The sequence below is a fragment of the Falco naumanni genome, chromosome 3 (assembly GCF_017639655.2).
Source record: "Falco naumanni isolate bFalNau1 chromosome 3, bFalNau1.pat, whole genome shotgun sequence".
NCBI lineage: Eukaryota > Metazoa > Chordata > Aves > Falconiformes > Falconidae > Falco > Falco naumanni.
In genome coordinates, this window is record NC_054056.1 from 7,448,810 (window position 1) to 7,474,484 (window position 25,675).

General features: G+C 48.0%; 1 protein-coding gene across 47 annotated transcripts in view; it reads left to right on the plus strand.

Annotated features, from left to right (window-relative positions):
- EPB41 (erythrocyte membrane protein band 4.1) overlaps positions 1–25,675 on the plus strand; it is a 96,311-nt gene that overhangs the window by 62,055 nt on the left and 8,581 nt on the right. For 9 of the 47 annotated variants that reach the window (XM_040587364.1, XM_040587344.1, XM_040587342.1 and 6 more), the window contains 9 exons: positions 678–794; positions 2,122–2,250; positions 3,336–3,440; positions 4,976–5,187; positions 6,997–7,053; positions 7,179–7,223; positions 8,067–8,129; positions 11,074–11,253; positions 24,721–25,173. In XM_040587364.1, coding sequence (XP_040443298.1) covers positions 678–794; positions 2,122–2,250; positions 3,336–3,440; positions 4,976–5,187; positions 6,997–7,053; positions 7,179–7,223; positions 8,067–8,129; positions 11,074–11,253; positions 24,721–25,173 — 1,361 coding nt within the window. Of the gene's footprint in view, positions 1–677; positions 795–2,121; positions 2,251–3,335; positions 3,441–4,975; positions 5,188–6,996; positions 7,054–7,178; positions 7,224–8,066; positions 8,130–11,073; positions 11,254–13,500; positions 15,209–24,720; positions 25,174–25,675 lie in introns of those variants that run through there. The other 38 variants (XM_040587362.1, XM_040587356.1, XM_040587373.1 and 35 more) reach the window with 36 other exon arrangements.

The following is a 25,675-nucleotide window of genomic DNA, read 5'->3' on the forward strand; positions in this document are numbered from 1 at the left end:
ACCGAGAGGATCCAGGGAGAGAGGGGCATCCCTTTGCACCGAGAGGATCCAGGGAGAGGGGGGCATCCCTTTGCACCGAGAGGATCCAGGGAGAGAGGGGCATCCCTTTGCACCGAGAGGATCCAGGGAGAGGGGGGCATCCCTTTGCACTGAGAGGATCCAGGGAGAGGGGGGCATCCCTTTGCACCAAGGGTACCAGAGGGAGCAGGAGCAGCGTTGCTTTGAGCCCTGAGGTTGTGCAGCCACCCGGGAGGGAACAGCACCCGGTGGCCAGCAGCAGCCAGGCTGCCCCTGCTCCTGCTGTGGGTTTACAGGGCTGAGCAACACCCCAAGCCTGGGCTTTATGCCTCGGGGCCGGGAGGGGAAGGGCTGCTTGGTCTGAGCTCGGTACTGCAGCAAAGCAAGAAGCCAGCTCACCTGCAGTCTGGGCGTGCGATGTTACCTAGGCGCCGTACACCGAGGCGAGGGGACTGGCCCTGTTGGTTTCCCCTTGGCCGTGCCCTGTAGACTCTTACGACCCCAGATGATTAGAGAAATCCCTGCTGCAATCCCACACCCAGATGCCAGAGCTTGGAAAAGAGCAGCCTGTGAACGTAACGCTTCTGTCCCCATTGAAGTCTGCAGCCTTTTTCCATCTGCTGTGTGGGCAGTTGTTAACATGTGCCCCATTTCTTCAGCTAAACGTGCGACTCAAAAAGTTGAGTTCAGAGCCGTAGAGGAAGAGAAGCAGGAGGAGGTGGTGGTGGTTGAGGTTCCTGAACCAAAACCCGCGGATCAGATCCGAGAGAAGCCAGGTATAGCTGTGGTGGTGGCTACAACTCTGCAGCACCTTTCCTATCCTTCATATGCTTGTTCCTGACAATTCAAAGTTTCACCAAATCTGGCGGCTTTTTTCTTTTCTTTGCAAGAAGAGTTTCACAGTCAGAGGACAGACAGCCCAGCAGTGCTCCAGCTCTGGGAGACTCATTAAGTTTCCACCTTGCACCTCGTTAGACTGCAATTCCTGCAGGGAGGTGGGGAAAAAGTAAGGATGTGCTGGCACTTGTGAACTGTCTCCTTATTAAATTTGGGTGTTTTTGTAAATGTGGATTAGGAAACTTTAAAGTTTGATCTTGAGACTTCTTGTATATCTGAAATTCTTCACCCCGGGACCAGCTTGCCATTTTTAAAGGCCGTTCTGGGGTTTTTTGGGGGTTTGAGAAATGCCACCTATTTTGCTACATGGAGCTTATATTTCTCTTAAGATAAGTACTGTTAATAAATTTTAATAGGTATTGATGCCTTTAAGAGGTGTGTAGGTACAACAGCATATTTGAATAGTAATAAGCGTATCACAGCAGCAGTGTTGTCAAATATTTGCAGTCTTCATCACTTAAATAGCGAATGCCTGTGGTGCATTAGGGCTGGAGATAATTCATATGCAAATGTGTTGTGTACTGCTCCGCTTCCCTTCTTCCACCCTGAATTTTTCACAGCACATTTCTGACGCTACTGTTTTTCTGGTATGAATGTAGATCAAGCTTTCACAAAGTAGCGTGGCAGACTGTCTCCTCACCACTGCCTTGCCTTGAATTCTCGCTAGTCAGCATCACCTGGTAGGGGAGATAAAAACAGAAGGTGGAGAGTTTAAGATGCCCGGGTAGATGGCTCTCTGTCTTAATTTTTAGATTCGAAGTTGATCACTCAAGTACATTTAATTAAAGCTGCTAGTTTTTATATAGTTCTTTGTCTAGAGGAGCCTGGGAGTGTTTTCCCTGTGTTTTACCAGCCAGCACCTGCGTCTCTCCAGAGCTGGCAGGCAGAGCCCGTCCCAGTACCGCACTGGAGAGCCATTCACGTGTCCCCGCGTATCCCTGCCCGGGATAGGGGCACAGCCGGCTCGTGGCAGCCTGTTCCCCAGCTCATCCAGTGCCCTGTTGGGCCTGGCAGTGCTAGACAGGCTGATACACAATTGTATGTTGGAAAATTGCTGTTAAACTGCCTGGTTTAAAAACCTCCTTGCTATTCTCAGCTGCTGCCCTGCAGAGGCATCTCCTCTCGCTCTTTCCTCTGCTGTGGTGCCCGTTGTGTGTCCCTGTGGTTCTCCAGCTGCTCTGTTAACGCCTGCAAACCTCTTTTTAGCCAAACAAGCTCTTGAAACTTTTGAAATGAAACCCATTGCAGAGGAGGAAGAGGAGGAGGAGAAGGTAGAGATGGTTAAGGTTCCTGTTGCCAAGCCAAAGTTCCTGGAGCCGTTGCAGACGTGGTCAGGTACAGCCACAGCAGCATTTGGCATCGGTGTGGCGCCAGCGGTCGCCCGTGCTGTGACCTGCTGCTGGGTTGGAGTGATGCAGTGCTGTAGGACAGAGGTTGCATCGTTTGCGGTGGTGCTCATTGCCATTAAAATCACACCCAGCTTTGCAAGTGTGCTGTAATGCGTGAGCGCTGCTTTATCGGGGTGTGCCTCCGGGTGAGACGAGGAGGTGCCGTGCCTTGGCTGTGCGCCTGCGTGTTGAAATGAGTGTGCAGTGGCCTCTTAACACTCCTCTGTTCCTGTCCCTTCTCGTAAGGTTCATTCCCCTGAGCTGTAGGAATGTGTGGTGCCTGAAAATCAGGTTGTGCGCTCCGGGACTGCTGGAGGTCACCTGTGCTCTGCTTTATTTCTTCGCTTGTGAGCCTGCTGCTTCCCTCCTTGGGGAGGGGTTTCAGAGCAACTCCACTGCTGCAGACAGATCCACCCTAATCGTAATTAAAAGCAGACTTGGTTAGTCATTGCAGGAAGAGGAGACTGAAGCCGTGGAGGGAGGTAACTGAGGGCTTCACCTGTTTTCTTGATTATTATGAAAACCGCTAAACCAGCCCCTGCACTCGGATGGACGTTGTCCCACGGGATGGGCTGCGGCAAGGGGGACATCAGCTGGTGCCAGACCTGAGCACAGCCGGGGGCTCCTGCTGCCACTGCCCCTTCTTCTCGTTCACCTCCTGCACTTCTTCCTCCTGTTGGTGCTTTTGTTCCCAGTAGGGACTGTTTTCTTGGCCAGGGTGATGATGATTGATGTTTTTATGTCTCATGGTTTGGAGAGGTGCTTTTTACTGTCTTAATCATCATGTGTCAAAATAGCCAAAGGTAGTTAATTAAGGAAGACTTAATTTAACACAGTCCTGGACAGCACAGAACTCATCGTTGAATGGCAAAGGAAAAGCTTGGTATCTGCTATTTTTCCTGCATGTCTGGATGCTCTGAAGCACTGAGGGAGAAGCAGGAGAGGTGGCCCTGCAGATTTACTGATGTGTCAGTATTTCCTTTGCTACTTCATCTTCGAGGTGGCGTTTTAACACAACCATAACTTTTTTAGCCAAACGTGCTCTTGGCAATGTTGAGATAAGCCCAGTTGAAGAGGAGGAGGAGGAAGAAAAAATGGTGGTGATGAGAGAACTAGAGCCGGTTCCGAAGGAGTCAGGTACCGCTGCGACAGCTTTGCGCACCCAGCATCCTCCTAACCCCGACTGTCCCTGCCATCTCACCGTCCCTCTGTACAACCTCCCTGGCGGCTGTCACTGCTTCCGTGGCATAAATACACCGGGACACGGCTCTGGTCGTCCTTCTGAAAGGATAATGCACTGTCTGGCTCACAGAAATGAACTGCTTGTGCTGAGGAGCAGGGGAGATAACGGAGGCGGCGGTGGTGGTATGGGTCGTAGGGCGCATTTTCATCAAGACGTGGTGTCTGGGATTTTGTCTTAAAAGTATCATTTCAGTCTCTGAGAAATCAGGCTCTTTTTTGCCCCTTCTTCCTGTATGCTTTTGACCGCAGGGATGCTTTATTCTGTGCACGTTTTACACAAGCAGATTATCTTTTCAGTGAAACAGGAGTTCTTACTAAGGAGTTGCTTAAAATTACAATTTCTTTTTTAATGCCAAATTTTATTTGTGTCTTTGACTAGCTGGATGGACACTATTAACCTGCTGTTGGCTGGGGTGGGTTACGTAGTGTGAGCCTTGCTGCGTAATCTGTGACTTTTAAGTATATGGGACCACGTCAAAGAAATTATTTTAGGTGACTAGGTATATTTTTAGTGGAACGGCCATAAAACCCAACATCAGGAGAGCAAAATAGCTTGTCGCATCTATAGGTATACACAGTGAATTAGTTGGGGCTTGCTTTGTTGCACAGTACTGAATATTTCGGAGGTGTTGGGCTTTTCAGGGGTCGGGAGCTGCCTGGGAAATCAGGAATTGAAGGAAAGGAGTAGGCAGTTGATTTTGTGTGTACCTGGTGCTTGTATTTTAAAGACTGTCATCCTCTGGAAAGATGATTTTCTGGCAGCATGCTGTTCATTTCTGCACTGTCACTGATCTGAAGGTGCTGGGTATCTTCTCGCGGTGGTGGCTTGGGCTGCAGCAGGAGATACCCATCCTGGGCACGCACCCCCAGCCTGCTTTGAAACCCACCTGGAAGTTGCTGTGAAGTTCTGTAGAGCCATGCCTGTTGGTTATTGGTTTTGTTTTGAATTGCTGGAAACATTGGGGAGATGGGGGAGAGCTTGTGTTACCCTTCCAGAAACCATCCGTTTCTGGTTGAGGGGATGCCAGTGAGTCAAGAACTCACCACAGCCGTGTTTCTATTTTAATGGTTGCACTGGAATGGACCTTCTGCGTCAGTTGTGTGTGAAGGACCCAGCAATAGGTGGCACAATGTCAAGAATAGATTTGCCTTTCTGGTGTGGCTTCTCTGCAGAGTGCAAGCTTGCTTTTTGTAAACCATTTGTTGAGGGGCTTTATTTTGTTTTATTTAAACCATAAGGAAAATAATCTCAACTTTCCCATACTAAACGCACGAGCTGCTTTGCTCAACATCTTTATTTCTTTTCCCTTTTTTTCCTCCTCCCTTTCTTTTTAAATGACAGCACTGTAATTGGGAAAGGCTTTGCCTAGCACTTTAGAAGCGTTGCCAGCTCTGAGCCTTGTCCCTGTCTGTCTCTCCCCCATCCTCAGCAGTGGCTGTGATAACCCCCGAGAGGAGTCCCCGTCCCACCTCCGCCCCGGCCATCGCTCAGAGCCACACCGCAGAACCAGTCCCAGCTAAGCCTGATGCGAAGGATGCGGCCGCTGCATCCAAAGTAGAAAAAGAAACAGCAAAACCCGATGTGAGACGTGAAGAAATCCTACCGGACAAAGCCAAGCCGGAGCCAGCCGACGCCGTGAAGGTATGTCAGACCGGAGCCTCTTTGGAAGAGGCAGCGCTTGTGCCGGGCTGCAGCATTGGCTCTAGAAGCCGCAGCAGCTCTGTGCACCTTCCCCTCCCAGCTGCCGAGGGGTTTATCCCTCTCCCAGGCTTCGGGTGGGGGGTTTGGGTCCCAGAGAAATCCCAGTCCTGCCCTTCCAGGTGCTGGGAAGGAGGAGGTCGGGGCGGTGAGGTTTTGGGGGTTGCAGCCGAGCTATAAGCGCAGGTTGCCGGTGCGTGGGTAAAGCCGGCCAGGGCTGCACCCGAGCTGGTGGTGCTGGAAGCCAGGGCTCACCGTGCTGGGCTGTCTCTGCTGGTTCCCGCTATGACAGTGGGAGGCAATTCCAGTGAAACTGGGGATACAGATCTGGTCCGCAGCCCAGCGTCGGAATGCAAACGTTCTGTACGTCCATAGGCATTCACTGGGAGAGCTGCTGATGCCTTCCTGCGGACTGGGCGGGAACTTTAGTTGTGAATGGCACCGCTGAGACCTTGGGGGGTTTATTGTTAAAATGAAATAATTTTTTTTTAAAAAAAAAAAGCTTTATTTGCTCTTTCTACAAATGTCTGAGACCTTTGTTGGTGTTGATGTATGTTTATTGTTCTCCTAAGTCAAAATAATGTGCAAAATTATTGTTCGTATTATAGCGTCCTTAATATTCTGCAAATTTTATTGACTGAAACCTTCCAGCGTTTCAGTGGTGTTGTACCTGGAGATACAATTTTCACGTTACCCCGAATACTGAGCTATTCTCAGCATTACACATTTTTGCTATAACATGTCATACAGCGGGTCCTGTTCAACACGTTCCAGGGGAGATCGCTGTTAATTAAGGTTGGGAGATGGAGGTGAAGAAAGGCCAGTTGCTTCAAATAATTTGGTGGCCTGTGTGACCAGTAGTTGTTAAATGAAAACGCTGAAGGGATCTTCAGGCTGGCACTTCAGAGTGTGCGTCGTGGCACACAGTCCCTGTAATGCTGTTCCCGCATGGCTGCGCACCCTCCCTAGCCTTGAACCAAGGAAAAGTGAACGTTGTTCATCCCAGCTCACATATTACAGGGATTTTTCCTAAATGCTTAAACACTGGGGTTTGATTTTTATTTTTTTTTTGTTTCTTTAAACGTAGATGTGGGAGGAAATTGTGGATTTGAACATGCCAAATTTACCCTGTTTCTCAAACATAGCTGCATCACTTCTTACAACACCCACCCATGCTTTCGCCCTCAGAGTATCTGGCAATTCAGTTTCCCCAAAATACTTCCCTAAAAGCATTAAGACAGTCTTGGCTCTCTACTTACGGACAGTAAAGAGCTTAATTTTGTGATGTTAGGCTTGAGTTTGGTAGATAGGTCTCTTCTTACTGACTGTGAACATCATGCCTGTGCATAACAAATAATTTTCTGTTTTTAGAAGGGCTGTGTTCTTTTGAGCATGTTGCTTTTGGTACGGATTTCACGGGGAGATCCAGCTGCAAATGAAATTTGAAAACATTGCCTGGCAAAGCTAACTGCAAGTGGGAAGCCCTTCTTCAGAAGCACTAGAGAGCACTGGTTTCAAATGCAAATAATTCTCAAGCTAAAGGAATTATTGTAAATGTGCTGTTAACTAACAGGCTGTGGAGAGCTGCGGTGTCATTAACTCTTTCCGGAGGGCTGCATGTTGGTTTTTGCACATTCCCCCCCCCCACCATTTCAAAACCAACTTTATGCAGCTGTGTTTTGAAACTAAATGGTCTCTTGAAACAAGTCTACTAACAAGAAATGTTTTTACCAATTTATTTCTTAAATGTAGGTGAGGAAAACACACATTGAGGTCACAGTACCCACCACGAATGGTGACCAGCGCCAGGTTTGTGCTAATAATTCAGTTAGGTTGCTCACTTTTTTTTTTTTTTCAAGGTTAAGCAGTGAGGTTCAACATAGTTAAATGAACCAACAACTTTTTTTTTTTTTTTTTTTATCATTGCCCAACAGCAGCAGCCTGCAGAAAAAGAGGAAGAGCTGATAAGAATGAGGAAGGTTAGCCATTTTACACTTTCACCAAACAAATTTGCCATATCATTCATGCATCTGTAACCTGTTTAAAAAGACAGTGCTCCAGTTTCTTCATGTGCTTTGGGTTGGGGTTTTGTTGTTGTTTTTTTTTTTAAACTGCAACTATAGAATATTTGATTTTAAAATTAATAGCTTTTTGTCCCATAGTCTGATTGCTAAAATTATGCATGTTGAATGTTCAAGAGAAACACAGTTGGTTTGATTTATAAAATTTATCTTCTGCATAACAAATTTAGCTTGAAACCAAAGAAAATTGTATAGCCTGCATTCCAGGAAATGCGGAAAAAAAAAAAAAAAAGCTTTTTTTTGGTATTGATTAAGTAATAGGGAACATATCCAGGATGGGAAAGGTGGTTAGGACATCATTCCTGTGCACACTGAGACCTTGTAAAAGTTACACCAGGCAGTGCAGCCCCGTACGCTGGGGTGGGCGTGCATCGCTGTCAGGAATGTGAAGTTGTGACTTTGTGCAAGGCTTCCACAGAAAACCGGTAAACTGTCCCTTTGTGGTGAGCGATAGAAACGAAGGCAAAAGCCAAGGAACCCCTGGGAGCTGTCTCTTTAAAGGACTCATTGCATTTCCCCATTCTCCATGAGCAAGACCCCCATTTCCCGGTGGTGGCCCCACGCTGGCGTCCCTGTGGCTGGGTCCCCACCCCACGCTGGCACAGCGCTGCACTCCCAACGTTGAGTTAACTTTTTTAATTTGCCAATTTGTCAATCCCGCAAGAACAACATTTTAATTTTTTGTGCTTTTCTTTTTTCTTTTTTTTTTTTTTGTTTCCCCCTTTTCTTTCATTTTCACAGAAAAGATCAAAGAGGCTAGATGGTGAAAACATTTATATCAGGCATAGCAATTTAATGTTGGAGGTTTGTATGAACTTGAAGCTTTTTTCAGTTTGCCTAGACCTTCTGCATCTGCGCTGAACTTTTTTCTTCCTCTTCTGCTGCTGCCTTTGTTTTGCATGCTGTTGCATGAGAGACCTTTTCTTATTTTTATTTTTTTTAAATACGCTTTTGCATGGTGACAGTAAACATGACGATGTGCAGGCATTCTTCCTTCTACCTCTTCTGACTTTCATTCTCTCATACTTACCCAAAATACATGATTGGCAGAGCTGCCCGCTCAGGTCTGCTCTGGGACCCCCTGGGTGCTCACGGTGGCATCAGTCGTGGCGGGGAGGGGGTGGGGCTCATTTACAAGTTTCTCCTGGCTTGAAATGAGTTGCTTTCCTGGGGGAAAAGGCAGGCAATGAAAACGGAAAATTCAGGATGAAATCGTCACCGCCGTGGCGTTGGGGCCACCGTGACGCCCGTGTTGCTTCAGGCAGGAGCGAGCCCTCCTTTCGGACGCTGGTGCAGCGATGCTTGCAGCGTTGCAGTCCTCCTCCCAGCGCTTGCTTGCCTCACTGCATCTTCACGCTCCCCTGGGCCCCATCCTGCACCAGCACCAGGTCCCCTTGGGGCTGACACGGGGGCTTGTGGTCACGGGGGGCTTGTGAGAGGGCAAGAAGCTGTCGCGTCCCTCCACATACAGCTCTTTGGCTGCGGGAGCGCTTTACATTTGGTTTGGCCCAAGCACGGTCTCAGAACAGACCATGCCAATCATATATTTTAATTTTTCTAATACACTGTGTTATGGAAGACGTTTTGTGGCTTCTGATACTCTGTTCCTGTGTTACGTGTTTCTACTCAAACTTACAGCACCAGCAGCTGGTAGGGTTTCCCTGGTGGTATCTCTTGAAAGTCAAGCGGACTCACTGCCTTCTCCTAATCTGAATTTTAAAAGTTTTGCAGCTTTTGGGTGGCTTTTTCTGGTTTGTTTTGTTTTGTTTTTTTTTTTTTGGTTTGGTTTGGTGTTTTTTTTTTTTTTTTTTTCTGACTGTTCCAACGTCAAGCTTTTGGCCACCAGCAAAGGGTCTGCAGCACGACGGGCAGGGCTCAGCTGCCGGAGCGCTGTGATGACTGTGCCTGTCGCTTGCTTTCACCCAACTCGAACGGCTCCGTCTCCCCAGCCCCAAACAGAGCTTTTTTCATTGCTTCTAACCCCCTTTTTTCCTGTCAGTGCAATACTTGGCTCTGACGCCCAGCCTCTTCTCCAGCCCCTTCCCTCCCCCCGCCCTTCCCACCGGTTCTGTTGCAGGTGCTCCAGCCCTCCCCTAGAAAAGGGCTGACCCCAGCAGCTCTCACCCCCTTTATTCCTATTTTTTTTTTTTTAACCTGTGCATTTGGCAGATCAGATGTTTTTCCAGCAGACCTCACACCTCCCGAAGCTGACGCTTGATTTTAGTGGAAGCTGTTTAGCGCTCCGTGCTCGATAACCCACGCTCCGTGTTCTTACAAAAAGGGCAGAACAGGAGGAGAAGCGGTACTGCTTGGCCAGCTTGTGCCTCAAGATGCTTTTGAGACCCGTTGTGGCTCCATGTTGCTCCTCGTGGCTTTAGCTTCTCTGCCAGCCCTCCCAGGACCAGCTCTGGCCCATGGTGGACAGCCGAGGTGGTCTTCTCCTCTCCAAACCAGGAGCAACTGTTGGGCTCCTGGATCCAGGCAGGGCTTTACCTTGGCATCCTCAGCAGACTTATTTGGGCTTTTTTTTTCCCTTTTTTTTTTTTTTTTTTTCCTTCCCACCCCCCACAAACTAGCAGACGCTTGCCTTGTGCTTTCATCCAGGACAGATGCCAAACCTAGTTTTTTTATCCCCCAGAACCGTGCCAAAAAGAGCAAATGTTAACGAGGCGTTTGGGTGCCTAGCCCTGCGGAGGGAGGGCGGTGTGTCCTGGGTAAGCTGCAGGGATGCAGGTATTTGGGTGGACGCCCTCCTTTAGGGATCTATTTGCTCCCCCGTCTTCTGAAATTGATGGGATGAGTAACAACTAAAAGCACAAAAATAGCAAAATTCCCCCATGATGCTTTTACTGACCTTAATTTCCCCCTTTCTAACAAGTGAGGCTTGCTGCTTTTTGGCACTGTCCAGAAAAGCTGTTGTTTGGCTTATGCCTATTTTATGCAAAAGCTTTGTTATCAACAAACTCTGGTTTGCTTGCAAGGAAGAGCTATTTTTAAACAAGTTGAAGAGAGCTGACTTGCCTTGAAGTCTGTGCAGGTGTGCTGTAAACTGGCATCACAGAGTAGGAATCTCACTTTTTCCAGATGAAGAGTTTTAGCAGGAATCTTTTTTATGATTGATCGGGCATATAGTAAATTCTCGGTTTGATTTTTAAAGGGTTGTCATCTCATCTTCATTTCAGAAGTCTTAAAACGTCCTGTGGTAGCTCCTGGAGGGGTGAGATGAGAGGGGGAGGAAAAAGGCAGTGGGGGTATTCTGGGACCAGAGATAATTCCTGGTGGGATGAAAGAGAAATAGGTATGAAGAGAATAAATAAATCTGGGAAAACATTTCCTTACCGTTAATTGCATTTGTACCCATGCATGTTCAGGCTAGCAGAGGGAAAAAGAGAGCAAACTCGCCCAGTTGAAAGGCATTGAATTAAATCACCCAAACAAACGTAGTCTTGCAACTTAAAAAAGTAAAACCCACGTGGGGAAACCCCCTGAGCGTCACCTGCTTGGGGTGAACCGGTGGCATGTCCCGCTCCTGGAGGAGCCCCCGCTCTGTGCCGGTGGCAGTTTATCCCAGTTAATACAAGAGGGGAGAGGAGAGAGGACGTTCCCTTTCGCAGTGTGTTTGCAGTGTGAGCACAGTTGATGGAAGTCGGCAACAACTCTGCTGAGCGCAGCTTTGCTATGCGGCAGCCTGGGCGATCGCAGGGGTCGTCTCTGCGCCTCTTCATTTGTCCTGTCCTTTTGCTGATAGGATCTAGATAAGACCCAGGAAGAAATAAAGAAGCATCACGCCAGCATCAGTGAGTTGAAGAAGAACTTTATGGAGTCCGTCCCGGAGCCTCGGCCGAGTGAATGGGACAAACGTTTGTCCACTCACTCCCCTTTCCGAACCCTCAACGTCAACGGGCAGATTCCCACGGGAGCAGATGGAGTGAGTACCTTGGTGGCGTGGGGGGGGCGTGCACCGCGCTGTTCCAAGGGACAGCGTTGCAATGTAGGGTTCAGCCTCAGCTCCCCTTAGGTTTTGGTTATATTGAATTTTCCATAGGTAATATTGACTTTTAAGATGTAGAATAGTCTCTGAGACAATCGGTGCTTTAGTCACAGCATCATAAAAATGCGAATTTTTTATTTTTTTTTGACAGAAAAGAGTGTAGGAATTCCTCATTGGTTTTGATGCTGTTTTTCCTAGTGTTGCTGTCATCCGTGATGCTAGAGAATGTACTTCTCATGCCTGTTTTGGGGACTGGCTTATTCCTGGTGCCAGGGAATGCATTTCTTCAAAACGTGGGCAAAAAAACCAATCCAAAACCCAAACACCTAAATTAAAAGGAATTGTTACTTTAGAGATAAAGTTACGTATAACCAAGTGGAGAAGCACTGGGATGGTATAAATTTCCAAAAGTCGCTTTATCCTCCAGTTAATCCAGTGTGTCATTGGGTTTAGTCTTGCATTAGGATCTGCAGGTGCTGATCTGCTGTGGAGGCTTCAGGAAGACTCTCAGGGGGCTACAGCAGGGCTGTTCATTCGGGATGGAAATCTTCCTACTTAGAGTAACATTGTCTGTATGTTGGTAGCCACATACATTCACAGTTGCTCTGCTAATTTCCTTAAAAAGGTAATTTTTCAAAGAAACCAAGTTGGAGTGGCAGAGATCTGTCTGCCAACTGGTTTCTTTCCGGATAACAGACAGCTTCTCTGTTTAATATCGGTGTTACCTAGCTCAGACATGAAGCTTCTGACTAAAACTGTAGTTAGCACCCGTGGTGATCAGTCTTTTAAATAGTAAATGCCATTTTTCATTACAAGTGAAAAATCGCATCCTGGCTGCAGTTGTAGGCTCTCTCCTGGTTTAAGCCACCCTCCTCCCCTTCCTGCCCGCAGCGCTGCAGATAAGCTTGTGTTTAATCTTCAACCCATTGCAAGGGAGATACTTTTTAAACAGCAAGAATCTTGCAGTGGACGGAGGGTTGTTGTAACAGGTACAAGGGGTTTTAGTGGCCACCTTCACTACAGGCTCCACAAAGCGTAGAGGAATTCCATGAACAATTAGAGGCTAGAAAACCCTGCTAGAAAAACAAACGCTTCAGAACTGGTCAGGGTTGATGGTTACCCTTGGCATTACCCTGTTTAACACACGGATGGATGAAAGTTCATCCTTCGGTTGCCGAGTCGCAGGGTGAATTCTGCGGGAATGTGGGCAGCAGAGCGGTGCCGAGCTCAGCCCGCGGTGCCGTGGGGTTCCTGGGCGTGCGGGTGGGAGAGGGCCGGGGCTCCAGCCCCACAGCTGCAGTTCAGGAGTGATACTCTTGGTTATTATGAAGAATTTCTTGCGAGGTGACTGCCTTGTGAGGTCTTGGGGGGCTGCTGTTCAGGGTAGCTGGGTGGTGTGGGCTTTCCCCGTCTGAGGCTGCGGTGATCCACAGCGATGCAAGAATTGGGGTCAGCCCTGGCTTTGCATTTCTAGAAGTTCCCCCTTAATCTGATCCTCTCTGAAGTGGTCTTGGCTCTGAGGTGGACACGTTCTGCTGTGAACTTCCAGAAATGCATCTTCACCAGGCTCTTACCAGGGGAGGGTGCTTCCCTTCACCTGCGCAGGTTTAAGGATGGTAAATAACGCTGCAAAGCATTCCCGATTCTCCTGCTCATGGTGGTATATTCACCCTGTTGTAGTGGCCAAAGGGTATTCTGCCAGGGGCTGCTTTTCTGCTGTTCCTCTATGTTTTATTGCAAGACAACTGAACCTTAACACGCTTTGTGTGTCCAGGTCAAGAAAGTCACTGTCCTATCTTCTGAGAGACAGGTTGGTGGGCTTGAGGTAAAGCTGCTGTTCTGATATGTGCTTCTGAACCAGACTTCTGCTATTGCAATGGCACCAAGCAAAAACTCAACAGCAGCTGCTGGATAACATTTTTTTTTTTCTTTTGGCTACATGAAGTAGTTTCATAACTCACACCGAGAGGACTTTTGCACTGCTGCAGCTTTTGCAGCTTTCGATTTTGCTTATTTTGGTGCATGGCTGGTTCGAAAAAGCTGCATGAAAGATGTAACCGTGTATTCGGAGAGAAAAGCAATTATGAAAGTTTAACTGTACCCTGTTCTTTTTATGTTGTCTTTCCGTTTTTTGTTTTAATGATCATGTTACTCTTGCATTTTATATTTTCTTTTGCTGCCCAGTCTCCCAGCTATTTTCTCCCCAGTACTCATCACTTAGGGGTGTGCAAAGAACCAGTCCCAAAATACTGCACTGATCAAAGGAGGCTAGCTCAACTGAGAGAGCTTAGAGCCAAGTTTTTCCTCTCCTAGGCGCACTTGGGTTTGACCAGGTCTGGCAAACTAAAGGGATGGAGAGTTACTAAACAGCAACGTTTCCCACAATCTTTTCTTTCTTCCACGAAAGTACTAGAGCCATTGCATGATCCCGTGTGATGATCTACTCATTCTGGTTTTTTACATTCTTCAGACTCCAGAAACACAAGTGCTGAAGTGCGGAGCAAAATTCAAGGAGTTTGCAATGCTCCTACTGCCATCCCACCTGTTCCACGCTCGGGATTTCTAAGATTAACAATTTTTCACTCGTTCCAGTAGAATTTTCAAAACAATTGAAATTTTGATACTGTCATCAGAACTTTGAAAAAGCGTTTTGTATCTGCACTGCAGTCTGGATGTTCAATGATATTTAACAAACGCTATTTTTTAAGGGCACTGTAGAATAGGAAGCTGCCAGAGACCACATTTTGTACTACGCCATTTCTATTTCTAATGCCTCGAACGTTTTTCTCAACCATTCCAATTCCAAAACACTTCAGCAGGCTTTGAGCATACACTTTTCTGGGAGGGCAGGGATCACGATCCAGAGGTTTGTGACAAAACACACGTGATCCTGATGCAGATGTTCACAAGCTCTGCAGAGAGGACTAGATTTTGTAGCTCTGAGACTGGTGTGACCCAAGGCACCAGCATCTCTGCTCTCCAGGGCAGTTTATTTTTACGTTCAGAAGAAAGCTGTCCTAACGCTTTGCACACCTCCAAGTATCATTTTGGGCACTTTCCATCTGTCATTTTTGTTCATCTCTCTCTGTCTTTCTTGATCTTCTACCATGAAAGCAGACACAGCAACGTCCTCTGTTAGTACAGGACGAAGACAAGCTAAAAAAGCAGGAGATACCTACTGAGACAGCCTTTCCCCGGCCAGCAAGTGAAGAAACTCTTCCAAAGGTTTCTATTCCAATTCCTGAAGAGCAGAAATCACTCAGAAAGTGTCAGCTGTACTCTAGCATTTTTCCTTCTCCACGTATTCCCTTTATGATGTCCTTTCTCCTGGTCGTAGCACTGACTGTTTGGTGGCTGCTCTTTCTCTGAGTGGCAACAGGGTCATGTTGAAACCTCAAGACCAAAGCTCCTGAATTCCCCGGCCATAGCCTCTGCTGTATCTTCCTTGTCCTGGTCTTTGATCTCCGTATCTCGCTGTCCCAGGGAGGGACGCCTGCGGCCGCCGTGTTAATCCCGCTGTCTGTTGTTGTGTAGCTGTGATCCGGGACCTGGCAGGAGTGGTCATGGATTGCCAGGTCCATCCAGAAGTTTCCTACTGTGCAAAAGCAAATTCTTTTGACCCGTGTTCCCGGTTGCTGTCAGAGGGCAGACGGGGAGTGTAAATACACAGGAGGAGACGTTTGCTTCTTCAGCCCCCGTAGACTTCACGTAGGAATTGCTGGAGACTTGCTCTTAAGCTTGTCACTTTAAATATCAGGCGTTCACGGGCTGAAGAACAACATTTGGTACTGGTCCAAAAGAGGCTTTGCAGCAATCTGCCGAATCTAATCCATAACCACTCCTTTTCTAGGAAACTCAGATTGGTATTTAAATAAAAAGTGCTGATTATCAATGCTGCTGTTAGTGTTAACTTAGAGACAGGGACAGGCGACTTCATTTTCCCAGTGGGGGAAGGCTTCCGCAGAGCATCGCAGCTTCCCTCTCGCACCCCTGTTCTTGTTTCCAAGAAAGTAAGTCGTCTCGTAGGAGAAAACCCATTGCAAGGAAATGTTTATTGTAAACATAGATGAATCATTTTTCTGAATCTGGCGGTCTTGGTGCGCTTCAGATGTGTTTGATTTCATTTGTGTTGAACTAACTGACGCATGTTTGCTTAGGTCACAGGAATGGAGTAACCCGCTGTTAGGTACGTCTCCTCTGTTAGCATGTTGACTTTACCACATCAGGATACGCTTCTAATGTTAAAGCCATCAATTGTTTTGACTTCTCTTAACAAACTCGTTGCATGCATCTTGTTGTTTATTGCCTACAAATGTAACTGTCTGGATGATGCTGACGTTTATCCCAGTTACCCTGGTTGAGCTGCGCAGGCTCAGAGATGAGCTGCAGAACTGGTTTGCGAGCTGGAGGGGAGATGGGACTTTGTGTCTGAGGGCTTTCTTTTCTGTATATAGTCATTGTGGGACTGAGCTGAGCCAACCGCTTCTCCTTTCAGTAGTAATCAGCTCTCTGTTGCATTCTCTGGAGGATTGTGTAGACACAACTACTTCTGAGAACAGCCACCAGCACCGTCAGTGTTGGTAGCTGTGCCAGCAGCACAGGAGAGGAAGGAGTAGACCTTTATTACAGGGACTAAAATGTGTGAATATATATAAATACTTGTATTTATAACCCTTTATAGATCTGTATCTGTGTGAACAGTGTTATTTAGGAAGCTAGCAGATAAGCTTGCAGGAAAAAGATATAAGGCAACTATGGCATGTGCTGTCTGATCCGAAGGACCGTGGCGTATCACGGACCTCTTGAGCCACCTCTCTTGCTCTCAGTGTACAGGTTGAGGCTCTCTAAACGCCGTCTCAAAACTTAGGTTGCTGGTGAAAACCCTTCATTTGACTCTTGCAGGAATCTTTCCAATGACTCTTGTAACCCGCTCCGATTAGTTCACCGGTTTGTGCCTTTAGGACTTTGTTTTCTGAGACCGCTGATGTTCCACTGGAAGGTCTTGTCCCTTTTCGATACACTGCCTTTAATACACAGTCTTCCTCTTTCCAGCGACTGGGGGTGTGGGGGTCGCTGGGTGGCTGTAGAGGTGTGCCGTGGCGCGGAGGAGAGCTGTCAGCATGGGCAGCGGCCGGAGGGTGCTGCTGGGGGGGCAGCGTGCCCACCTCCGAGGAACACGCCTGAGGATGCGCTTCAGCTCCCGCAAGCGCGGCGTGAAGTTGTAGGAAAGCTATCTTGAGCAGGTGGGCCCTGGCGACGAGAGGTGGGGAAGGATGCTGAGGGACCACGTGCTGTGCAGAAGATGCAGGATGGAAGAAGCCGGCGGGGGATGCTTCTGGCTGGGATTCCCTGCCTGAATCTCCTTCCCAAAACTGGAACAGACGCGGTGAAAAACAGGGACTGTTGGTTCTCCCCAGCCTGGCACGGAGAGGGAAGGGACAGGAGTTGTTTGGATCTCTCTGTCCATTTTGTGTCCACGTTTCCTGGAGAAGAGCAGCTCAAACACCCACCCGCTTCCTTCCAGAAGCGGTAGCCAGGGTTAGTGGCCGTGATGCTGCTCTGGGCGCTGCCGGGGTTACTGTGTATGCTCTCCTGAACCACTGACAAGTACTTCGAAGCCATACTGGTGGCTTTTGCAAAGCCATGGTTGCTGTAGCTCTATCTGTCGTTTCCAAGGGATCTGAAGTCTAAAAATGTTTGCCCGGAGCAATGTTTGAACATAGTGCTCAGGGTGTCGTACCCAGAGTGATGAGAGGTGCACTCCGTCATTCAAACTCAATTCTTCAACTTCTTAATTGAAACGGTCTCTCTCGCTTTTTTCTTTTTTTAATCTTGAGATAAGGCTGGTTGTTATCAGCAAAAATAACTTTGAAACTTTATGCTCTGAGAATGCTCAGGAACATTTTTTGGATTTATATAACAATTACCACTGCAGATAAAGGAACTGAACAAATGCTTTATATTTCTCTGGCAGTTTAGAGGCCAGTTATCTATATTCATCTGGGTGGATACGATCTTTCCTGACAGGGGAAGCCCGTAGTTTGCCAGGAACAGAACCCTCATCCCTTCAACGCCACAGCGACGTGCCCGCTGCACTCCAGCCCCTTTGCCGGTCGCTCCCCTGCTTTCTATCCCGTCTGCTTGTCGGGGAGCTCCAGACGTGCCCTGTGGCAATCCGTGTGAGGTTTCGCTCCGCATTATATACCCCATTCCTGCACATTATGTGTCTGGTACACGTCGGTGCTGTGCTGGTTCATTCCTGGTTTCACCCTTTTCCCTTGATGTCCGTGCAGGATGTGGTGCTGAAAGAAGGGATTTCGGGATGCTGCAGTTGTACCCGTGCACAGGGAGGGTTGATTCGCTCCAGCTTTGTTGAAGGGCAGAGGTCTTCGTAACGGAACCAACACGTATACTTTGCTCCCTTTTTGCCTCAGGAACAAACTTGCTGCAAAGCGCCGGCAGCCCCCCGGCGGCTGCCCCAGCACCGTCGCTGGCCCCACGCGATGGGGGTTAACGCAGCCCCTTCATCCGGGGCCGGTGCGGTGCCAGGCGGCGACTGATGGAGAGCTCAGTTATCCCTTCCAGAGGGAAGCCGGGAAGGTCTGCAGCACCGAACCTCATCCCAGTTGGCATGAGAAATCCTCACATTTCAGTGTGACCTGCTGCAGAAAATGACGTTTCCTTGATGTGGCCCGCCGGTGCTGTAGCTGCGGTAAGACTGCGGGCAGCGTTGATGGTAATTGGACTTTCCCAGTGGTTTGTGGTGTGGCCGCTCGGCTGCAGCGAAGCTCTTTGGTGCTGACCTGTGGGATCCGGTTACGGCTGCCGAGGCTTCGGCATTTTCCATCCCAAAGTTGGTGCTTGGCTCTGTGCTCACTTTCTGAATCTTCTCACCCCAATATCATCTCTTCCGAGCACCAGATAAAATGCAGAATAGTTTCTTGTGCTTTAGGAAAAAGCAGACATTAGTATTTTGAAGCAGCCAGCGTGCCAGAGCCGATTGCTTGGAACTCAGGTTTTGCTCCGAGGCTGCCGCGGGCCTGGGGCTCGGTATGTGGCGGTCATCAGTGGTACTCGAGGTGTGCATTAGTGTAAAGCAACATCCCTTTTTTCTTTCCTGTTACTAAAAGTGAAGAGATAAATGACGGCGTTGTCTACATCCCCTGCCGTGTGCGGCTTTGCCCTGCAGGTCGGTAGAAGATGAACTGAGGGTCGGGTTAGGGTATGGAGTTAAGGTGAGACCAGCTCTCCGCCCGTGCGGTTTGTGCAGTAAGTGACGGGATGACCCTAAAGAGCAGGGATTCCGTGGTCGCCTCTTGTCCTGAAATGATGAGGAGGGGTGGATTTCCTCGGCGTGGCACCAAGGGAGCCGTTTGTGTTCGCAGGAGCGAGGTTGGGCTGGCCCTGCTGTGGCCGCACCGCAGGTCTGCTCGAGGAGCTTGTGGGCAAAGCGTCTTGTGCTCCACGGAAGGGTCAGTGATTTGTCACTCTGAGAATTATTCCCCTGGTTTATTGGTTTGGGGTTTTTTTTTCCTGGGCATGAGTTGATGGCACCTGTTCTGATGTACAGAATGAGGTCGGATGCTTTCTGGAAGAATTTAGCCCGAAGAAGGGTTATTAGGGGTTTGTTTAGAAACTCTTTGGTCTGGACTTACTAGTGGGTGACACTGGAGAACCCAGCAGCGGTGGCTTCTCTCATGTCCCTGTTGGCATCTGTCTTGGCTTGTGAAGCTGGAAGGAAGGACTAGCCTTGCTTTGTGCCACTTTGGGATCTCCTAGCGGTGGTAGTTGTGTTGGATCAGTTTGTGGGGACTAAAAACACTTTCTTTTTTACCTAAAATGCTCTCTTTTGGAACACTTTTTCGGTTTTGTATTTTTTCTCAGATTTTTCTTTGTAAATATGTACATTTATCATTAATAAATGTTATTGCAAATCAGATTCTTCTTTCCACTGCTTATTAACAAAAAAGCTGTGTACAACACACCCTCAGTGTTGCTTTTCCAAGGCATCGGACCCCAGTTCCTTCCCAGTTGCCTTCAGGGTCTGCTGGGTGCTCTGGTGTGGGTCTCGTGCTCCTGGGGAGAGGGGACACACAGGGCTGCGGTGACCAGCGCGTGCTCTCAGGCTGGCCAGGATAATTCAATTGAGGATTAAATCCGGCTTGGTTTAAGCAAGGCTTGTTTGCAGAGCGGTCAGAAGGTTCAGCGCTCGGCTGCGTACCTGACGTGGCACTGACACGTTCTCCTTTGCTTCTGAGACTGGGCGGTAGGAAAAAACATTTGCAGAACGCTGCTCCGCGAGCAGAAGTGCCACGCGATGCGACGGTGAGAGCCTCTGCCCCGCACGTTGAATTAATCCGAGGACAAAAATGCGCCTTTCTATTTTTGTAAGTCAAGAAACCCTGTTTCTAATTAACCAGTTCCTAATTAACCACCATTCCTCTGCTTGTCATACGACGCAAGCCTCCGCTTGGTCTGAGCTGGTTGGGGCCGCCTGAGGTTGTGTCTAGAGGCTGTATCGAGTCGGTTTTAATTTGAACTCCCAACTTTTCTTCTGTGAGGTTACGTACCTCTGGGTCAGCCGTTCGGCTCGTCCCGCGCTGTCGCGGGCGATGACAGGGAGGCAAACGTGGCTGCGCCGGAGCAGCGCGAGGCTCGTGCTGCTGCTCTCCCGGATGAGCCCAGCGCCGGAGCTGCAACTTTATTTACAAAACGAAGCAAGTGAAACGCAGCAGCGTGGGATTAGTGTCCGTCAGAAACTCCGATGGTATCATTACAAACCCCACTCTTCTCACCTGCTGCTGCTGCTGCAGCAAACCCGAGGCGGTTTGTGCAACGCCACAAGCAGTTTTGTTCTCTGCAGAGGGAATTTGGGATAAGAAGCCCCTTATCCAAGGGCACCTGCCCCACAAAAAGGATGGGAAGGGGATCGGGGTGGATGGGGAGAGGAATCATACTGCTCATCAACCTGATTTTAATAATTGGAGTGTTGATCTTGAGGTTGTTTCATGTTGCCAAGTAGTTGATGCGTTGGGTCGGAGGTGGCTGCTGTGTATCTTGTAATATCCTGGGATTCCTATTCATGACAGCAATTCCATCTTTTTAAGCTTGTTGTGTATTTTCTAGCCTTACTTTTAACTCTTTTAACTCAAAATCTCTTTTATTCTTCTGTCGTCTGACTAGGCTGGTCAGGATGTTGTGATCAGATCAATGGCAATTAAAAAAAAAACATCCAAAAATGCAGATCCGTAGGTAATGGCCATAATTTTCCAATGCCAGGGTTTGTTGAACGGCTTCTAAATGTTTTTTTAACTTCTGTCCTTAAGGCAAAGCAGTTCTGTGAGGCATAGCAGGTATTGTGAAATAAGGATTTCTTGTTTTCTGCTTTTATAATACTTTTTACCCAAGTGCTCTGACAGCTGTGAGATTGAGCATCATTTGATCTGGGAGTTCTCACCGGTGAGTGCGGTTCGCTGCAAAAGCAATGTCACCTACGTGTGCATCTGTAGACGGTCACACCGAGCCTGTGAGCTTGTGCGGGTACTTGTTCGGGGATAACCTAATAACACGCGCCAGCGCTAACGACTGCAGGGCCATAGTGAAAAAGAAGGGGACCGGGAAGCCCAAACCGGCTGGAATTTATAGCGGTTCATGTGGTGGTGTAGGGAGTTAGTGTGCACTGCAATTTCATGCTTGCATCAATTTTTACCCAGTGTCTTCGGTGATGGGCAGGTTGACATCATTTTAACAGTCCGTAAGTTTCCTGCAGGGTAGGAGTCTGGTTTGGGATGAGGATAATTGGGTATTTCTGGGGGGAGAGAGGCAGCAGCAGTCCTGCAGAAAGCAGCTGAGCTGCTGGGTCATGCCGGTATATCCTGATCCAAACTGGTAGGTTCTGGAAAAAATACAGGCAAACAAATGTATACAAACCCACTTTTTAAGCCAAATAAATCTTTTTGGTCGCTGGTAGCAGCCATGCAGTTAAGCCTGTTATTAATTTATCCCCGGTCTGAATTACTGTGTGTCACTACACCGTAACGCTTAAGCTGTATCCTTGGTATTTGTCAGCATCAGGTGCACAAAGATTTGTATTTAGCAGGCGGATCTTTTAGTTGCATTCATGTCTGGTTCAATTTGTTTCTTCTGGGGCGTTGCATCCTGTCCTGTATTTTCTTTACACCGTGTATGGCTTGTGCAAATAGTCCGCTTCACGCTTGATTTTAGGCGTCGCTGGTTTGGTTTTGTGTCTCTGGAGATGAGCAGTTTGCAGCCCAGGCACTCTCAGGTTTCGTGGGTCTCCAGGAGAGCTTGGAACTCTGCAAATCTGAGCCCTAAAAATAGGAATGCTCTTGCATTTGCATTAAAATAAATCTTGATAAGATCAGATGCTCAAATTCCTAGGGATTGTTTTTGTGTTTGTTTGTTTGGTTTTTTTTTAATAGAATGATAATATTCTAGCCTACCTGCAAACTGCTTCTTTAACTACAGGAGCAAACAGTAGTTTTGGGGTATTTTTTTAAGTGTATGTAAATAGATAATTTTATATAGAAACAGATACCTTTCAGTGGTCTTACCTTCTTACCAGTGGAATAGGAAGGCAAGAAAAAAAGTGGTACTGATCAGTTGATCTTATCAGGATTTCAGTCTGTCTTTACAGCTTGCATGTTTATTGCCGCACTCGCTCTGCCGACGGCCAGTATATGGTCGCCATAGGCTGCATTTAAGCTTTTCCCTTCCTTTATGCTTTTACTGTACAAGATACTTCCAAACCGTGAATTATTTTTTCTGTGCACGAAAGGGAGCTGGGAAGCTGTTTTGACTGTGTACAAATGTTTGTCTCTCAACTAGATCTGCGTTTGTGTAGCTGCTTAATCTGCCTTGGTTTATCTGTGGTTCTCCCTCGCGGCAGAGTTGTGCCCCAGCTGTTCTGCAAGGAAATCTCACTCCTAAGGCATTTTCCATTAAACCCCAGATGTGCCTTCTCAAGGTCCCGTGATTAATTTACAAGACTTAGCATATATAATTAAGGGAAGATCAGTATATTGGCAGCACATAAATCCAGGTTTTAAAGCAAGATGAAGACACGCGTGCTGAAAGCTGCTGACCTCTGTTCTGTTCTGGTTTGTGAAATACTGCAGCGTGGTTATCTTGCGTTAGGCAAAGTGGGGGTGAGATCTGGATATACCTTTGGCAGAGCATGTATGGAAGTGGGTTTTGATCAGAAATAACGCTCCCTGTGTGTGCGGTCTGACCTGATCGCCACAGTGCTGATCGCTCTCCCTTCACTCCTATTAAATGCGTTTTCCTAAGCAACATCCCAAGAATTTAAGGGAAGCCCGAGGCTGGTAGTCTTAATGGATAAAAATCTTACAGGTAATCTATCTGCAGCATAAAGCAGCAGGGAACTGAAAAATACCCGGGAGGAACAGTGGAAGAGTCATTTATTGAAATGATACTAAAATTAGCATCTATTTGTTCCTACATAAAGCAGCTCCTATTCTTAGTGCACTATTGAACTGTGCCATTAGATGGGGTCAGTCTGGGTGAAAGCTTCTGACGTACAGAGAATGCATCCTACCGGATAATCCACAGGCTTCAGACCTCGCATTTTAAGCACAAATTACAGTTTTTTGGTTGCCCAGAGAGTCTTCTTAATAGAGAGTGAGGCAGCAGTTTTTGTCTTACTCTAACTCTGGTGGTGGTATTAACAGTTGACAAAATGGACTTGCTGTGCTTGTATGAAAATTTAATCGCTGGTTTTGGATGAACAGGTATGTGGCTATTTTTATACAAAGTTACCAAAAATCAACTGTGAGGTTAATTACTGAGAAGAAAGAGTAATGGCACTGATGAAGCAGCATCCCTCTGGGTCTTTTCCCTCCTTGTTCCCTGATGCTGGATGATGTGATGACTCTGATATATGTCAAATTGGAGGTGCCCGTAACAGCTTATTCTGCCCTTCCTCGAAGGCAACTTTCCATGTCGGTAATGAGAGAAACACAGTTTCTAGAACAGGGTAGGACCGTAGCCACTGCTGGGGACCGAAACGCTGCTTCTCTGCGCATATGCGGTGCTCATCGCTCGGGCACCCAGGCAAAGAGCTGTTTTTTGCTAAGGCTTGCTGTCTTGTTCATGCTTTAACTCTTCTCTTCTGTCACTGTGGCTTCCCTCCTGGCTAGAGAGCTCCCAGAGATGTGAGAAGACCTAGTTGAGACCTTTGCTAACGAGCCGAACGGAGAGCAGAATAGCACCAGCCTTGGTTAAACCCGCTGGCTTGGCACGCTCTTCCCAAATATCTCAGGTGCTCCAGGCGTGCTCACTTGCTTCTGGGAGGGCTGCGCTGCTTCGTTACCGGTCTCCTCTCCCAGGCACCATCACAAATGCCGGTTATGTTGCACCTTCGGGAGGTTTAGCTGCTGCCAAGGTCCCGTGCACCAGCCGCTTGGGGGATAAAATACGTTACAAAGACTTCGGTGCTCCCAAATCAATGGTGGAACGCAGCTTGCGGAGCAGCGAGCGGAGCGGCGTGCTCGGTGGTGGCGGGGTCGGCGCACACCAGCACGAGCAGCTTTCCAGCTTAAAGGCGCGTTTCTTTATTCCTCAGCTGAAAAGTTTTGTGCTGAGTTAATTGAACTGGTTTTTGTCTTGAAGAAATGGTACAAATTCTTTCAGATGACCAGACTGCCGTGCTAATTCCGGAGCCTCTTGGTAATTGAAGTGCTTGATTTCAATACTAACTGGTAGATATTCTTACAATAATTTTACCAAAGCCATCATCTGTGCTAGTTATCCCAGAGACCAACAGCAAGGGGGGTGCTCGGAAACGTGAGTGTTCCCAGGGGTGAGGAAAAGAGCAAAGCACTGGCTCCGGAGATTGCCGCGCACAGTAATTCTGGGCTTATTCTTTTAACCTCCACAAGCAACTTAAAACACCGTGTAAAATATTTAAAGGAGTTAAAAGCAGAATTGGGGTACGATTTTGGTGCAGGCGGTGGGGTTTGTTAAAGCATGTGTGAATTTTGGATGTGCACAAGTCCCCGTTTGCTACACTGAAATTATTCCTGTTTCCAAACTGGGCAAAAAGTGCTTAGCAGTGGCTCTTCCTTTAGGGGCCGAGAGTTGTTTTAATATTAATTCCTTGAACTTGAGGAGAGGGGGTTATTGGCGTACCAGGAGGGCTGTGTCAGTACATGCGCTGGACACATCGCAGAGCACAAAGGTTTTCAAGCTTTCGAGTGCCTGGTCCCACTGCTGTTGCATGTGTTACTGGAGATGTGATATATTATAAGAAATATGTTTTTGCCTTTATGCTTCATGACCTCCTGTTCTCCCTAACGCTCTCTTTCTTTCTCTCTCTCTCTCTCTCTCTCTCTGGCCTTTTTTTGTATATTCGTTTCTTTTTAGAGAATGAGTGACTTTCTCTCCAGAGAGGATGTGGCTGCAGTGCCAGAGCGGAGCAGTGTTAACACTGGCTTTGCTGGGGGGGGCTCAAAGCAGTCGGTAGCTTTTAGTGAGACCCCCGTGCCACCCGCCTCAGAGCCTTCCCCCAGCCGTGCCTTTGGTGCTTCCTCCCTAAGCAGCGAGGAGGAGGAGGAGGAGGCGGCAGCTCCCAGCCTCCCCGCGAGTGAGGAGGACCTGAGATGTGGAAAGGGGGTTTGTGCAGATGTGGAGAAGGACTCGGAGCTCTCTGAGCTGGAGCCCCCCCCCAGCCCTGCCGCACCTCCCCGGCAGCCCTGGGGAGGAGAGGAGGAGGTGGCAGAGGATGGCGAAGACAGGTTTGCCTTTAGAAAGCTAAACGGCGAGTGTCACGACGCCGAGGTTAATAACGGGCTGCCGGCAGTCATTCGCTGCTTCCAGGTAGTGAGCTCCCGCGCCTGCTCCCCACCCCGGCTGGCTTTGGAGCGGGAACCGAACACTGCAGCAAGCAGATGCCACAGACCCCGAGAGGAGTTGTCTTTGCTTGGCTCGGACTCATGCTTGGAGCTAATTAGCTGGTTAATCTCCCGGTCGGTGCACACAAGTCCCTCTCAATTTATCTTTGCATTAAATACAATTTAAGCACAACGCCCTTTGCTTTTCTTTGATCAGAGCATCCTGTTGCATCCCCCAAAAGGGAAACATTTAGGCTCCAAAGGCATGTAATTTTAGTTCCTTAAGGTTTTTGCTATCTCCTGCTGTACCGGAGGCTGAGCCTTAGCGCAGCAGAGCAAATTCGAAGCGCTGTCAAACGTGCTTTTACACCGTGAACGTGAAGCTTTGACATCCCCTTTCTGCTCCCCATCATGGGAGATATTTTTGCCTGCTTCAGTGTTGATATTAATTGCTTATGGTTAAGTAGGTGCCCACTTCCCCCGCTAAC